Here is a 17,578-nt window from a genome sequence, read left to right on the forward strand (position 1 = left end):
GTTCTTCACTGCCCTGCATACAGGTCAGGCTGGCTGGCCCTGAAGCTTCTGGGGACTGACCTCAGTCTCCCATCTTGCTGTAGGAACCTTAGGACCACAGCTGCTCACCCTGAGTATCCAATGGTTCCCAAGCCTCCTAGTGCTACGGCCCTCTAATACAGTTCCTCACATTGTGGTGACACCGAACCAGAAAATTATTTTGCTCCTACTTCATAACTGTAATTTTGCTACTGTTATGATTGGCATTGTCAATATCTGATATGCAGATCAGTATCTGATAGGCCCCGGGGTGGGGGTGGGGTAATCACACCCACAGGCTGAGAACTACAGGTCCAGTTCTTATGATGTGGGTCTCGACACTCCCACAGCAAAGGCTTTACCCACTGAGCCATCCTGCCATTGCTTCCTCATAAGTATGCTTCATTTAATCCGGTCAACAGTTCTCTGCAGGTCGGCACTGTTCTCTTGCCCGGTTTACACAGGAGGGGCTGGGGGAGGGGTGGCTCAGCACTCAGGAGGTAGAGGCTGGCAGATCTCTGAGTTCAAAGCCAGCCTAGTCTACAGAGTAAGAGTTCCAGATCAGGCCGGCCAGGGAGCCATAGTAAGGCCTTGTGACACACTCTCGTCCATGCACACGCACAAGGGCCCACTGAGGCTGAGCCCCGGCTACTAAGTTCAATCCCAGGCACCCACGTAGTAGAAGCAAATTCTGCAAGCCATCCTCAGACCTTCCCGTTTGCCAGAGCACACACGTGACTATACACATCCATGTGCAACACAAATAAATAAAGAAAAGACCAAGAGGGGGCTGGAGAGATGGCTCAGCGGTTAAGAGCACTGACTGCTCTTCCAGAGGTCCTGAGTTCAATTCTCAGCAACCACATGGTGGCTCACAATCATTTGTAATGGGATCTGATGCCCTCTTCTGGTGTGTCTGAAGACAGCTACAATATATGTACTCATATGCATAAAATAAATAAATAATTCTTTTAAAAAAAGGAAGGAAGGAAGAAAAACAAGAAGTGGAGGAACAGAGAGGGTAACGCTCTTGCTGTATGCCACACAGCTAAGAGTGAGCTGCAGTACTACATCATGGCTCCGAGAAAGAGTAGCTGAAATTCTAACTAATGACCCCGCTTCCCCAAGGTAAGCTTAATTATGTTCTGTAGCCTCCAATGGAGGAGGCAGAGAAGTGTGAAATCCATTTAGAAAGGCTTCTATGTGAGCTAGCTAAAATGAGAGAAAAAAAAAGCAGGCTCTGAACTCCAGCTACGGGAAAGCTTGGTCTGAAGACTGACAGGTTTCCTGTCATGATATGTCATGTCATGATACATGAGGCTGCCTCAGACTCATCTCCATCCCACCCCTACACACACATACACATAACATACACACACACCCATACACACACATAACATATACACACATACACACATACACACACATACACATATAACATATACACACATACACATATACACACATACACATATACACACACATAACATACACACACACGCATACACACACATAACATATACACACATACACATACACATATAACATATACACACATACACATATACACACACATACACATATAACATATACACACATACACATATACACACACATACACACATAACATATACATACATACACATATACACACATACACATACATACATAACATATACACACATACACATATACATACATAACATATACACACACATACACACACATACACACATAACATATACACACACATATACACACATACATACATATATACATACATACACTTATACACACATACACACACACACACACACATACACACACACAAGACCCAGAGACATCTCCCTAGAGCACACTGTGACTGCCATACCATGTAGGATCACTGAAAGAAAAGAGACCTTCAGAGAGGTTTCCACCTTGTCAGCAAAGCTATTCTGGGAGGCTCCGACTGGGAAAGTTCTTGGAGGGGGTGTATGTAGGAAGTAATGTCCCAGCCCCGGCACGTGCTGCGTGAGCACCGTCCCTGACCTGCATCCCAGTCTCTCTGTGTGTGTTGTGATGCTCTAAACCCCTCCTGGTCCCCACTCATCCGGTTAGCAGATGGGTCACACAGTGTGAATCTGAGAAGAGGCCTGGACCCCAGGGTTCCCTTGAGGGTCCTGACTGGGGCTTTGATGCTGAGGTGGGGTTTTCAATGGAGCCTGAGAAATGCTGTTCACGGCCTTTGTGCCATGGGAATCAGTGGCAGGGAAGATAAAACCCACACCAGAGATATATAATTTCCTGCAATTTCTGCCTTTCACCCTATCTTTAAAAAAAAGAAAGAAAACCATGTTAAGTTTCTCTAAAACAGCAGGATCGCTTCCATTTGCATATCCCTGAATGCTAATCACGCTGCCTCCGGGCTTCTGCAGGCAGCCTTTCTCTGCTGCAGGGCCAGGCTTCCTCAGGCGCCTTCCCACCCCCTAGAGAAGGCTGAGGAAGTCAGAGGTCAGGGGTCAGTCCTAGAGATCAGCAGGCATGGTGTCCACTGTTCTGGCCTAGATAAGGAGGCAAATGTAAAATTTGAGGGCACCTCTAAGGCTCAGTACCCCAAAGTGTTTTGTTGTCATTTTAGATTATTTATTGTCTGTCTTCAGACACACCACCAGAAAGAGGGCATCAGATCCCATTACAGATTTTGTGAGCCACCATGTGGGAATTGAACTCAGGACCTCTGGAAGAGCAGTCAGTGCTCTAAACCACTGAGCCATCTCTCGAGCCCAGTAATCAAACGTTTTAACGTTACTAGAAAAAAAAATCAATATAGAATGAATTTGTGATAAACAAAATACAAAAATGTTGAGACTGTCATTTATAAATGAGGCAACTGAGCTGGGGAAAGTCACGCAGTGGCCTGCCCAGAGTCACACACTTGTCAGGGTCTCTCTATACCACCCTGGCACTCCCTCCACCCCAATAAAAATTGCATAGTGTATGTGTGTGTTCTTAAATCTAGATTGTGTACGTGAGCATGTGGGGGTGGAGCTAGGATCAGGATGCTAGAGAGATGACTCAATCATAAAACATTTGCTACGCAGGCACGGAACCCATGGTGGTTCAAACTTGAACTTCAGCGCTCCATAGGCAGAGAGAGGGGGGCCCCTGGGGCTCCCTGGCCAGCCAACCTAGACTGCTGGTGAGCTTCAGGCCAGTGAGAAAACGGTCTGAAAACCCAAGATGCACAGTTCCTAAAAAACAACAAGCAAGGTTGTCTTTTGGCCTCCACATTCTGACAGACATACGCATAGCGCACAAACATGCAGGAGGTCCTTAAAGAGGAGGGCTGGAGCCAGGCAGGAACAGTGTGACAGGCAGAGGCAGGTAGTGCGTTCCTGGGGGTTAGGCATACTTGCTATGCAACCATAAAGGCCTAAGTTGAGATCCTGACACACACCAAAGCCACAAGGTCTCATAAGATCCCAGGACTTGGCAGCTGCCAGCCTGGCCAAAGGAACAAAAATTCTGCAGTGTCAGAGTCAGGGAGAGATCCTGCCTCAAAGGTGACACACACCAAAGCCACAAGGTCTCATAAGATCCCAGGACTTGGCAGCTGGAACAAAAATTCTGCAGTGTCAGAGTCAGGGAGAGAGCCTGCCTCAAAGGAGTATGCACCCAAACCTTCCCAGTACACACACACAAGCTAGGACTCTGAAAATACATCCCAGCAAGGATGGGGGTGGAGTGGTGGTACTAAAGAGAAGAGAGGAGCCAGTGGAGTAGCTATGCCTGGTTGTCAACTTGACTACATCTGGAATGAACCACAATCCAGCATTGGAAGGCTCACCGGTGATCCTGATCTTGAGGCTGGGAGATACATGTTTGTGACCTGGATCTTGGCATGGAGATCTTGTTGCATAGAAGCTATGAATCTTAGGACATTAAGACAAGGAGATGTCTGAGTTCAAGGTCAGCCTGGGACAAAGCAAGTCCCAGATCCAGGCATGGTGGTGCACACCTTTAACCTGGGACACACCTTCTGTTGGAGACCTACAGAAGGACATTGGAAGAACAAAGGCTCTCTTCTCTGGCTTCTTGCTTTGTGGGACTGAGAAACTGCTAGATCCTTGGACTTTCATTCGCAGCTCCTGCTGACCATTATTTGGCAGTTGGACAACAGACTGTAAGTCATCAGCAAATTCCCTTACTATATAGAGACTACCCACAAGGTCTGTGACTCTAGAGAAACCTAACAAATACAGCCAGTGAGGAGACTTTGTGCTGAAGGCCCTTCATATCCAGGTGGTGGTCACAGCAGGAGCCTTAGTTCATGCTCTGACTGTGTTGGGACCTTAGGGTCAAGGGTCAAGCTGCCTCGCCTTTGTTGTAGAAATGGCCAACTTCCAAAACAATTTAATCAGCTGTGCGTATGTTGATTGGATCCTTTGGAGGTGGTGGAAAACTCTCAGATGACCACTTTCCCTCCCACTCACTGTGTCTGCACATCTGGGAAGCTGACCTAAATCTCTCACTTGGAAGGGAAAAGGAACCATTAGAATATAGGGTGTAAGCTGGACAGAGTGGTGCATGCCTGTGATCCCAGGAGGAGGAGTGCTAGGAACTCCAGAGCAATCTGGGACTTAGGAGTTCTAGACCCAGGTAGACTAGAATGAGACAGTGTCTCAGAAACAAACAAACACACACATGCTGAGCACAGGCTGGTGTGATGGCTCAGTGGGTAAAGGTGCATGCTGCCAAGCTGCCAGAGTTTGGTCCCCAGCCCCCACATGGAAGGAGAGAACTGACTCCCTATGCTTGTTGTAGGATATGTGAACACACACACACACACACACACACACACTGAATGAATAGATACATGAAAAAACTTAAATAAAAAAATATGTGGGGGCTGAAGAGATGGCTCAGTGGTTAAGAGCACTGACTGCTCTTCCAGAGGTCCTGGGTTCAATTCCCAGCACCCACATGGCGGCTCACAACTGAAATTCCAAGATCTGACAAGATCACATGGGCATGAATGCAGTCAAAACACCAATGCACGTAAGATAAAAGTAAGTAAGTAAAAAAGAATATAGGATGCTTAATGGTAGATGGGATGTATAATAAATATAGGATGTTAATATTTAAATGGATTGAAGAAGGAACCATGTTCAATATCTGATGGTATTGTATGTCTACCCACACAATGAGGACTAACATCTCTAAGACTATTGACAGACATAGTTATTAGCCCAATAACTAGGAAGCACATTAGTTGGGCGGTGATGGTGCACCTTTAATCTGTGCACTTGGGAAGCAGAGGCAGGAGGATCTTTGAGTTTGAGATGAGCCCAGTCTGCAGAGTGATTTTCAGGCTAGTAAAAGCTATATAGTGAGACCCTGTCTTAAAAGCAAACCACCAAACAACTAGGTACCAAACTATATCAAAAAGATCTATATTTGTAGCCAGAAATAGGCATCCAAATGTGAACAATAATTCTCTCTGGGTGAGTTTTCTATATTTCCAAACTTGTGCAGAATCAACAAGGTATTTTTTTCCCTTTTCCATATGTGTGTACCTGTGTATATGAGCTCACATGTGTGTAGGTACACATGGGTTCAAGTGCACGCATGTATGTGCTTTATTGTGTAGTGTTGATGTTGGGCATCTTCCCCCATCAGTCACCATCTTGTTCTGTGGGGCAGGTGCCAATCAAATCTAGAGCTGGCTAAGGTGGCTACGGTTGCTCGTTTGCTTGCTCCCCAGTAAGGGGTCCACATCCACCTTCCGAGGCTGTTATTACAGGGTTACCACGCCTGCTAAACATCCATGTGGATACTCAAGATGTGAACTGTGGCTCTCTTGCTTGTGCAATGAGTGCTTTACCACGGAGCCATCTCCCAAGGGCTAAAATGGTTCACATAATAGTGCACATGCACATATATCTATTGTGCGCACACACATTTATTTATTGTGCACACACACATTTATTTATTGTGCACACACAGATATTTATTGTGCACACACACATATTTATTGTGCACACACATATATTTAAGCAGCAGAGACAGTCTTTTTGTTTCGCTTTGATTTAACTAGGGAAATTATTTCTGAGACTAAGAAATTATACGCTGTGCTTTAGGGAGGGTTCTTGTGTCTGTCTGAGTACCAACAATACGCCTTTCGTACCCCTTAAAAGTCTGGATGCAGCTGTGTGTCAGAGGGCCTGCATCCCATAGCCACTTTACCTCATGGTTTCCTCTCCTCTCACTCCTTCCCTCCAATGACTTCCCTTCCAAAGTCTGCAGCGAGGAGAAACACCACCCTCAAGACTCCTGAAACCCCATCCCGGGAAGGTCTCACAGAATTCAGCTCATGGTGCACACTTCTGATCCAAGTACTCAGGAGGCAGAGGCAGGAGGATCTCTGAGGCCAGCCTGGTCCTACAGAATGAGTTCCAAAACAGCCAGGGTTACACAGAGAAACTTTATCATGAACTTCCACCCCCCCCTAAAGAAAGAAGAATCTAGCTTTTCCTTCCACCAGCCCCCCTCAGCCCACCTCCCTGACCCATTATGTCTCTCTCCTGACTGGGGGCTGGGGGGGTCCTACCAGCTGCTTCCCAGTAAGCTGGTTACAAAGACTTACTATGTATCTGCTTTTCCACATGGACACATAATAAAATACCCAAGGATTTTCTTTCAGGATCAAGAATGTCATGTGTGATTTAAAAAAAAAAAGAAAGAAAGAAAGAAAGAAAAGAAAAGGCAGCAGGCCTGCTGGGGTGGAGAGGCTGCCATTGCTGGCTGCTGGCTGCCATTTCTCCTCCAGGAACAGAGGGAAGAGTGAGTGAAACATTTACTTGCTGACCTAAAAGAAATGAGCTCCCTACCAGTCTGGAGACAATTTATAGGTGTGGAGGAGCCACAGGATGCTGCAGCAGAAAGCTTGGGACATCCTTGGCTGGCAGAGATGAGGCAGGTCTCTCCTCCCACTAGCACCCTGGAAGACAGGAACTGATTATGATCTAGCCAACATGAAAGCCAAAGGGGTCTGGGGCCTTCCATTGCATGTGCCCCCATCTCTCGGAATTCCAGTTTCAACTCTCGAAGCTGGCTTTTTGCTGATGACTACAAAGTCCTCAGAGCCCACAGGGCAACCGTTCCAAGGTATTGAGAAATTGTCTTTCATCTGCTTTTGGTTGAAGCAAGGTTTTGCTACATATAGCCCAGGCTGGCTTGGAACTCAGAGATCTGCCTGCCTCTGCCTCTGAGGAGCTGGGATTAGAGGTGTGCCCCTCCATGCTGGGCCCTAATTCTTATTTTTTAAAATAAGAAATTGGGCTGGTATATAGCTTAATGGTGGAGTGCTTGCTTAGCTTGGGCAAGATCCTGAGTTTCATCTCGAGTACAGTGTATTTGTCAACAAGAGAGCTTCAGAAAGCTGAAGACCTTAAAGAAATTGTCAGTCTCCTCCCTGGGCATAGGGAAGTGTGGGTGACTGCAGAGCTGACGTTCACATAAGGACCCCAAATGTATTTGCACCAAATTTGACTATAGGAACCTTCTTGGCATTAATATTTTAGATGAGCAAGTCTTTTCTTTTACCTACTAAAGTAAGCCTGTGACAGGCTGGTATCCGCTCCATCCTTTGCTGTCCCTGGCCACCCACACAGGCTCCAGGCTGAAGGCAGGAAGCCCCACGCCTTGCAGACCCACTCCAGACCCCGCCTTCTCCCTTTAATCCTCCCGCTGAAAGCCTGAGTTGCTCACATGTAATTATTTTAATTCAGCCAGATGCTAAGAATTAGTCTCTTTTCCTTGCAAGGATTCTAGGGAGAGAATTCAGCCAAAGATGTGCCAGAAAAAAAAAAAAAGGAGCTGACAGCCTCTTGGGATGTGGGGGGGAGGGAGCCCCCAAACCCCCAGTGTGGGCATGAGCCTCAAGCAAGGAAAAGAGAGAGAGAGAGAGAGAGAGAGAGAGAGAGAGAGAGAAAGAGAGAGAGAGGTGTCAGGAAGGAGGGGGAGAAAGAGGAAGGGAGGGAGGGAGAGGGAGTCTAAGGTAGCAAAGGAAGATGTTTACTGGCTGCTGGAAAACCATCAGCGCCAGCCCCCATAAGTTTAGACACTCCACAGTGCCCTCCATGGTGTTACTTTAAGATAAACCAAGGTTTGAGCTCAGGAAAAACTGATTTTGTGCCAGCAAGCATTTCCTGCACAGCCCCTCCGGAGCAACATTCTCATCCCCTTCATTCCCCAACAACAGTGAGTTAATCCAACTGCTCCACAGCCAGGGAGCCCTGAGGCTCTGTGCTTAGAAGCTAGAAGAGGAAGTTGGAGCCACTAGAACTGGGTTATTGATCGATCATTGTGAGCCATATTGTGGGTGCTGAGAATCAGACCTGGGTCTTCTGCAAGAGCAGCCTGTGTTCTTTTTTTTTTTTTTTTTTAATCTATCTATTTATTTATTATATATGAGTACACTGTAGCTGTCATCAGACACACCCAAAGAGGGCATCAGATCCCATTACAGATGGTTGCTGGGAATTGAACTCAGGACCTCTGGAAGAGCAGCCAGTACTCTTAACCTCTGAGCCACCTCTCCAGCCAGAAGCCTGTGTTCTTAACCACTATGTCATCTCTCCAGCCTCCCATGTTGATTCTTTGTTTGTTTGGTTAAGATGGGATCCCTCTATGTATCCTGGGTATCCTGGAACTTGTTATGTAAACCAGACCTTGAGCTCAGAGATCCCTCTGCCTCTGTCTCTGCCTCTGCCTCCCAAGTAGTGAGATTAAAGGCCTGAGCCCCCACACTTGGCTACCATGTTGATTCTAAATGTAGTCTACTGTTATTACTCTAAAAGAAGTTAATGTATGACTTAACTTGCTCTGTCATAGTTTCCAACATGGCAGATACATGGTTTCTAACATGGGGGACACATAATTTCCAACATTATGGATACATAGTTTCCAACATTATGGATACATAGTTTCCAACATGGCAAATACATAGTTTCCAATATGATGGATACATAGTTTCTAACACGGAAGGCACTCCTGGAAGGTTGCTCTGGACTGAAAAACTCAGGAAGTCTTGCTTCTCCTTCTTACAGCCCCAGGGGAGTCCTGTTTCCGCACCCAGACTTGGCCTTGTGTTGTCACTTTGCCTTTCCCTCCAGGAGAGGTTTCTCACTGACCTCAGGGATGTCAGGCTTGGGTGGCCAGGGGGCCCAAGTCCTGATCTTAGAGTCAGCCGGACCTGGAATAAAGTTCCGGTTCTGCTTCCTATTGTTCCAGAGAGAGGCTGTAGTTTCTGGTAAAATGAGACTCTTTCTCAAGGCCTTCTACCATGAAGAATTGAGCTTCATCTTAAATCTTAGGACCAGTGTGAGTACCTGTCATCATCAGCATCCACTGGCAACTCTATAGAAACCTAAAGTCACCAGGGGAGAGGGACCCTCAACTGAAGATTTTCCTCCCTCAAGTTGGTCTGTGGCCATTTTGTGAGGCCTTTTCTTCTTTCTTTTCTTAATATTTATCTTTATTATACTTAATTATGTGTACAGGTGTGTGCACATGACTGTAGGTACTGTGACAGGCCAGATACATCTGATCCCCTTGGAGCTGGAGTCACAGGCAGTTGTGAATGGCCAGACATGGGTGCTGGAAACTGAACTTAGATCCAGTGCACGGGGAATACTCAGTTTTAACCACTGAGCCATCTCTTCAGCTCTGAGGGAGCTGATGGTTTTCCAGCCCACTGTGGGCGGTGCCATCTCTAGGCAGGTGGGTCTGGGATCTATAAGAAAGCTGATTGGTCATGATGCTGAGAGCAAGCTCCGTGGTTTCTGCTTTAAGCTCTTGTCTTGCGTTTCTGCTCTGACTTCCCTCAATGCTGGTCTGTTACCTGGGATTATAAAGTAAAACGGACTCTTTCCTCCACAAGTCATTTCCGACACGTTGTTTGTCACAGCAACTGAAAGCAAACTAGAACACTGCTCATTTGTTGACAAATGGTGTCATTTCTCATTACAGCAACTTTACTACATGTCTCCCTATCATCAGCCATCAGAGCCCTGAGCCCTTTCTTGGTGTGGGGTGCCACCCCTGTTACCTGCTTCTCCACAGCCTTACACAAAAGTCAAAACCAAAGGCTGCCGGGGATGGCAGACTCTCAGCTTCGCAAGAGCCGCTCCCACCCATGTTCGTGTTCATACCTACCCACACGCACAGCCACAAATGTGCACACACTTACATAGCCACACACACACACACACACACACACACACACATTCTTCCCTCCATTCCACACGGGGTATCACCCTATGCCTGAAACAAAACTGAAAAGTGACGACCAAATTTCAAGTGCCCAGGGGCAGTCTGGGCTGAGGGACAGATAGGGAGGGCCCAGAAGGAGCCTGCCTCTGTGACATGGACTGTAGGCTGGTCCTTCCTGCCTGGGTCTCACTCTGCTCGACCCGGAATCTTCTAGCTCCAGAATCACGGTCTCATGCCAGCCGGGTCATGGGGAGCCTTGTCTACCCTGGTCTCCCTCCAGGGACAGTAAACCTGATTGGTGGAGAAGCCGACTTTTCTGCTCACCCTGCAGTTGCTCAGCTCCTCTGCAGACAGGATGATGGCTCCGCATTTCTTCCCTGGGACACCACTGAGGGAGAAGAGGCAAATAAAATGACAAGCCAGACAAGGACAGACCAACCTGACACTCCTGGGTCAGCCACTCCCAGGCCCACCCTGCCCCATCTGCCCCAACACCCCTGAGAAAGAAAGTCTTCGGAAGTGCTTGGGCATGTGGCCAAGCGCTGGGGCCAGGCCCTCAGCCTCAGTGGCCCGCCCTCTGCTCCCGAGGCCTACCAGGGAGGTCTTAGAATGGCAACAGCACCCAGACTCACACGGAAGCTTCCGGACCAGTGGTTCTGGAGCTTTCCATCCAAAGACCACTTCTGTGGGCAAAAGACCTTGTGGGGTAGCCACCCTGTACCCGGCTGACCCAGGGTCCCCTGATGTTCCAGCTCTGAGCCAGTCTCCTTCACTATGGAAGAGCACCTGAGGATGGGGCAGGATCTCGGGGAGGGGGGTCTCTCTGTGGCTCTCACCAGTAGCTACCTCCCTCTCAAGTCCTTGGCTAGAATCTTCTAGGGACAAGAGACAACTTATTTCTCTTTAGTGAGGGGCCAGGCAGGACAAAAAGGGACCATCTACAACAGAGAAGCCCCTCCAGTAAGGTAAGCTGGAGAGGGTTCTATGCAGGCTACCCCACCCCCACTCCCCTGTAGGTGACAAAGAGGAGCCCCAAGGACTAGCCCATGTCATTCTAAGGTTTGAGACTTACTCAGGAGGATCTTAGGGTCACTGAGAGGGACAGTCATATGTGAGGCTGTGGGGCAGCTGTGACTAGGGTTCAAAGGTTATTCCTCTGCCCCCTGCCCATATACAAGGGTGACCTAGAATCTGTTTTGCTAATATGCACACACAATGCCTCACGCAGAGAAGTCCTGAGATGGGCAGTTTCCCTCCCTGCATCCTTACTTCACCTTTGAGGGGCACTGTAAAATCCAGACCCCGGCTCCTGCCCAGCCCAGAGCAGGAGTGTGCTGTGTGGGGTCCTATGAGAACCACTGAGCTTTTCCCAGCATCAGTCTTTGGAGGAAGGGGTTCCCAGCTAAAGAGGAGTGAGAGGAAGAGAAGCCTTCTAGGGCTGAAGAAACAAACCAAATTTCTCCAAATCGGGTGAGCAGAGTAGGGACCACACCTGCCCCAGGCGTGTGACAGTGCTGAGACTTGTCCCCTACTCTCAGGCTGTCCTTCCCCACATACACTGGCCTGGTAAGGACCAGGCAGACGCTCGGTAGCAGCCTCCTCCGCCCCTGGCTCTCCATCTGTTGCTCTGCCTTGGACCCTGCCTTCTATTTCTGATCTTGCTTTTCCCTCCTCTCTTGCCTCAGCGTGCTCCCACAGGCTTGGCCTTCCTTTCTCTCTCCCCCTGGCCTTTATTCCTCTCTTACATCTGTGTTTGCTCCCTCTCAGCTCACTGGTACCCACTCTCTTCCTAAACCAGCAGCCCCACTGGGCCGGGGTCCACATCTGGCTCCTCCAGGCTCTTCCCTCATATGCAGGAAGCTGGGACTCCCTTACTCAGCTCCAAAGGCCCTCAGTCCCACAGGGTACGAGAAGAAGCTAGGATGGAGAAGTCTTCTCAGGAGAGGAGAGAGAAGACCACGGAGGGTCTGCATTGGCTACGTTTTAAAGAGGCCAGCCTGGAGCACGAAGTCAGAGTGGGGACTGTGGATGTAGACAACCCTCTGCACCTGGTGAGCTTTGGAGTCGGTGGGTGTTGAGCCAAATCGACTCCACAAGGAGAAGAAGGTTGGTGTTTAAGAGGGAAACTGTGGAGAACAGACAGCCAAGAGGGGTGTTAGATGAAGGAAGGGGGTCGAGGAGGGAGTGGGGCAGAGCTGGGAAGGACAAAGGGAATGGAGAGGCCCCAGGCCTGCCAACCCTGGGCACAGTTTGCTCTTCTGAGCCCAACCCTACTCCCTAAAGTCCCAAGAGCCACCAGGCCTCAGCAGGCTTTAGCTCTGGCCTTTTCAGAAGGGGAGGGTGCCTGAGACCTTTAAAGGGACCCAGGACCCTTTGTCTTCCTCCCCAGGAGCTGAGCCCCAGCAGGACTGGAGGGACACAGCTGCACGGTGACCTACCCGTTAGACACAGCCGGCATAGGCTTGCCTGTCCGGGAGTTGAGGCTGAATGTTCCTATCCTGTGGAGACAGAGGAAGAGAAAGCCAAGCATGAGGCCAGAACACTAGGCGAATGGATGCCTGGGGCCAGGTTTCTGCTCTGGAAATCATTAAAACAGGATCAAAAGTCCAGACCACAGAAGACAGTCCAAGGCTTTAGGGTAAAACCCTGGGCAACTTATGCTATACCTGAGGTATTCAGATTAGGACCCCAGACCAGTAATCCCTGAGAAGGTGTTATAAAGATACCTCAGGCCTACCCAGACCTGCTGGGCCAGAACCTCTGAGGGTGGAGAGCAGCTTCTGCTCTAGGTGGCCCTGTCACCTGCTGCAGGTAGGACTGCGTCACTGGTTTAACTGTGCCTCCACATTTGGATGCTGAAGACCCAGACACACCCATGTGACTGGAGACAGAACCTTTAAAGGGGCTAAAGAGATGGCTCCTCGGTTAAGAGTAAGGAATGCTCTTCCAGAAGAACCAAGTTTGGTTCCCAGTACCCACATGCATGAGGAGGCTCACAACGAGCTCTGGGACACAGACACACAGACACACAGACACACAGACACACACACACACACACACACACACAGACGTACAAACCCACAACCATCCTAAACTCAAAGAGCTGCCTCAGCCGAATGGAGCTCTGCCGGCACCTTGAATTTGGATTTCTAGCTTCTGGAAGTGGGAAGTTTTTGATTTTTCCCACTAAGTCCCTCAGTACGGTGCCCACATTAACACCCGAGTAAATGAATATGGCCGGCTGGGTTCGGCTGCACACACCCACAATTCTAGCATTTGGGAGGCCGAGGCAGAGGAATCTGTTTGAGGCCTTCCTGGACTATAGACAAAGACCCTGGGCAACGCCTCAAAAGCTCAGAGGAAACCGGGTTGATGGTGTAGACTTGCAGTCCCAAGTACTCACACAGGGTTGACTTTGAGGCTTCCCTGTCTCAAAACAACAACACACCTACCCACCCTCAAACACAAGGAAACCAAACCAATGCCATCATCATACCTTAATAGGCACAGGGAACTGGTTTGTGGAAGCCCCCCCACAACAGAGCCCCTGGGTGCGCAGGTCTCTGTGTTTGTTTTCATTTTGTTTTGTTTTTAGAGACAGGGTTTCTCTGCATAGCCTTGGCTATCCTCAGACTTGCTCTGTAGACCAGGCTGTCCTCAAACTCATGGATCTATCTGGCTCTGCATCCCAAGTGCTGGGATTAAAGGCATGTGCCACCACCACCTGGATGCCACCATAGCATTTAATTGTGAGGCACGCACAACCTCTGTTTTTTTTTTTTTTTTTTTTTTTTACTATTAATTTAAATATAAATAGTAAACCGGGTCTTGTGGAGCTGAGGCTGGCCTTGAATTTATGTCGTTGAAGGTGGCCTTGAACTCCTCCTGTCTCCATGCTCAAGTTCTGGGTTACAAGTAAACACCACCATGCCAGGTGGTGATATATGGTCTTATACTCTACGTTACCCTTAGGTGTGAATACCTAACACAGGGCTGGAGAGATGGCTCAGTGGTTAGAGCACTAACTGTCTTTCCAGAGGTCCTGAGTTCAAATCTCAGCAACCACATGGTGGCTCACAACCATCTGTAAGGGGATCTGATGCCCTCTTCTGGTGTGTCTGAAGACAGCTACAGTGGACTCATGTACATAAAATAAATAAAGATCTTTAAAAGAAAGAAAGAATACCTAACACTGAGGAAATCCACAGTAACGGCTCACTGTACTGTATTATCCAGGGAACAATGACCAGGCGAACCTTGGTGTGTGTCCAGCATTTAGTTCATGCTTGTGGGTCCTGCACTGATTTCACCAGAAAAGCACTGACCCTCATGTCTGTCCCAGAATAGACCCCCAGTAAACAGGAGCTGCTGTTGGGGTTTAGTCATGAATGGCTAAATTTAGACACACAAGACCTTCTGGGGGAAAGGACCTGCCTCCTCTGAGGCATTCCTGAGCATCTACATTGCAGATCTTGTCCTTGGGCTATCCCCTACCCATCCGGCAGGCAGGAAACAGACCTGTGACTGGTTAGGTTTGGACCCAGGTGGGAGCTGGGAGGTGTGAACACCCTCCTGGGCGTCTCCTCAGCCAGAAGATGAGAGAGGGCAGTGGGCAGTGAACACGATCCAAATGTGTTCTGTGCATGTCAAAGAATGAGTAAAAATAATTTTTAAACGTATCAATTTGAATGAAAGAACACTGCTTCTTAACAACAGCTAATTGTGATTTCTCCTGGGAAAACCCTAGTTTTCTTTTTCAATTTGTTTTGTTATTTTTAACTCGTGTGTGTGTGTGTGTGTGTGTGTGTGTGTGTGTGTGTGTGTATGTGTTCTATGTGCACATGAGGCCAGAGGTACCCAGTCCCTTGGAGCTGGAGTTGTAAATGGTTGTTAGATACCCAGCTGCAGTGTGTGTTCTTAATAGAGATCCATCCTTCCAGTCTTGTGAACTGGATACAATTTTTGGGCTTCCTTAAATCTATAATTAGTTGTGTCTACAGGGTGAGTTCCAGGCCAGCTAGGGCTATATAGAAAGACCCTGTCTCAAAAAACAAAACAAAACAAAAAAACCCCACCCCCACAAAAATCTAAAACAAGAAAACCAACCAACCCCCCCCCAAAAAAAACAAACCAACCAAAAACAAAAACAAACAAACAAAAATAAACCTCTAAAATCTAAATTAAATCTTTGTTGTTTTTGTAAAAAACCTAAATGAGTTAAATAAAAAGCAACTGTATGCTGTTCTTGGCGTCCAAGGACATGAGATGTAGATTTTGTTTTTAAAGATGTATTTTCTTTTTATTTATCTGTATCCATGCAGGCAGGTGCCTGGAGTCTGGAAGACAGCTTCAGAGCTGCAGGTGGTCCTGAGCTGCCAGATGTGGGTCTGGGAACCAAACTCAGGGACCACAGGATGTTAGGTCCTTCCTCCCATCAGTTTCACCTTATAAAGAGGCAGAGGTTTTTCACTTGAGATTTGCAATTCATCTGCCTGCCCAGCTCTGAGAACTTTTTGTCTCTGCTGCCAAGCCTGTCTAGTTTGTATGTGGGTGCTGGGGGCTCTTTCTTCATGCCAGAGTGACAACCGCTTTCCCATGCAGCTCTGTGTGTTTCTTTCTTTCTCTCTCTCTCTCTCTCTCTCTCTCACACACACACACACACACTCACTCACTCTCTCTCTCTCTCTCTGTGTGTGTGTGTGTGTGTGTGTGTGAGAGAGAGAGAGAGAGAGAGAGAGAGAGAGAGAGAGAGGAAGAGAGAGAGAGTCTGTGTGAGTATGACTCTATGTTTGTAGCCCCAACTGCTAGTACCATAATTTTTTTTAAAGAATCTTCCAAATTCTTTAAGTTCTAGAGCCTCCAAACCTGTTTCCCCTATCTCAATAAATGGTAACTATTATTATTTTCTGGGGACTCAGAGAGAGGGATTTTGAGTGGGGAAAAGAGACCTTTCTTGAGGTTCTGATGCTACTGTATAGTTGCTGAGGAGTTATAGGCAAGGGTCTAGAAGAAAGGGTCTACTGTCTAATTGCTACAGACATACATACATGTGCACACATACATACACAGAGACATATAAACAGAGACACAGACACACACAGACTTACACACATAAGACACAGACAGACAGACACACCACTATTACCAACCACAGTATGTAAAAGAGACTTGGCAGAATCGAGTGAGGGGGTTCATGCTTAGCCTATCCTGAATTACTGCACGCTCTGCCCTGTGGCCTGGACACCTGCCCTGGTCTGTGTTTGTTGGTGTCTGGGCCCTGTCCCTAGGGCTTAGTGACAAGCCACCCTCAGCCACACATGGGAATCCTGGAGACTCCTTATGTAGTAGTCTCTCTCCCCACGAGCCCTAGGCTACCCTGTCCTACAGACACAGGAGATGGGAGGTAAAAAGGCCTCACTGCATCCAGCTCCAGCCTGTTTTGTTAGTAGCCCAGGTCTACACCTACAGGCACCGGATAAGCTGAGGAACCTGCTGTGCAATTAAAGCCCAGGTTCAAATCCCAGCTTTCCCACTTGCTGGCTGTGTGGCGTTAGGTGGGTCATTCCCCCTGGTGTTCTCTGGTCTCTTTCTTACACGAGAGGGTTAGGGTTGCAAACCGACTAGATGGCTCTCAGTCACTGTCCCTCCCCACAGGACGCAAGCTCTAATAACTCGGTTGGCTCACTCCAAAATAACTGGGAGAGACACAGAGAGAGCTGGGCCAGAGATCCGTTCACTCTTAAAGCTCTGGCTATCTAATGCTTGCCACCAGCAGGCTCTCGACAGGGTGAACACGGGATGGCTCATCACAAGGGGGGCCACCCAGACAGGCTGTACCCCTCTTACACTTACGTGAGAGGCTTCTCCAGACGGCTTCCAGAGGACCCTACAATCTCTCCTAGGGTACAGAAGGCCTGGCCAAGGAAGTCCTGTACATCCAAGGGCACAAGAGATGACTGTTAGTCACTGTTCCCACTGAAGTGACCCCACATGCAGCCATAGACACATGCCCTTTAGTGACGCCCAGGGACCAGCCAGAATATGACATCTAAGAGACAGCCTGGGCTCACTGGGTAGTCATGGGCAGGACTCACATGTTTAGATAAATCCGGGCTCTTGGAGTCCACGTCGTATCTATAGGGAACACAGAAAAATGTTAAAGGCGGGCAGGGAACATCCAACTTTACCCTGTTTTGAACTCTGAGTCTACCTCTCATGTAGGCTCTGTCAGTGTGAGCACTGGAAGGCTTGGAGGCTCCTCCTGTCCTGACCTCGGTGAAGACAGGGATAAAAGATAAGCCAG

The 17,578-nt window shown here is 48.3% G+C and overlaps 1 protein-coding gene across 1 annotated transcript in view; it reads right to left on the reverse strand.

Moving 5' to 3' along the window:
- Positions 1 to 17,578, reverse strand: part of CPNE5 (copine 5) — a gene marked incomplete at its 5' end in the record, with an annotated part of 75,553 nt that overhangs the window by 32,775 nt on the left and 25,200 nt on the right. Inside the window, 4 exons of the mRNA XM_080938320.1 lie at positions 10,600 to 10,663; positions 12,714 to 12,773; positions 17,128 to 17,204; positions 17,370 to 17,409. Of these exons, the coding sequence (XP_080794446.1) occupies positions 10,600 to 10,663; positions 12,714 to 12,773; positions 17,128 to 17,204; positions 17,370 to 17,409 (241 nt within the window). The remainder of the gene's footprint in view (positions 1 to 10,599; positions 10,664 to 12,713; positions 12,774 to 17,127; positions 17,205 to 17,369; positions 17,410 to 17,578) is intronic.

Source organism: Micromys minutus (genome assembly GCF_963924665.1).
Source record: "Micromys minutus genome assembly, chromosome: 25".
NCBI classification, from domain to species: domain Eukaryota; kingdom Metazoa; phylum Chordata; class Mammalia; order Rodentia; family Muridae; genus Micromys; species Micromys minutus.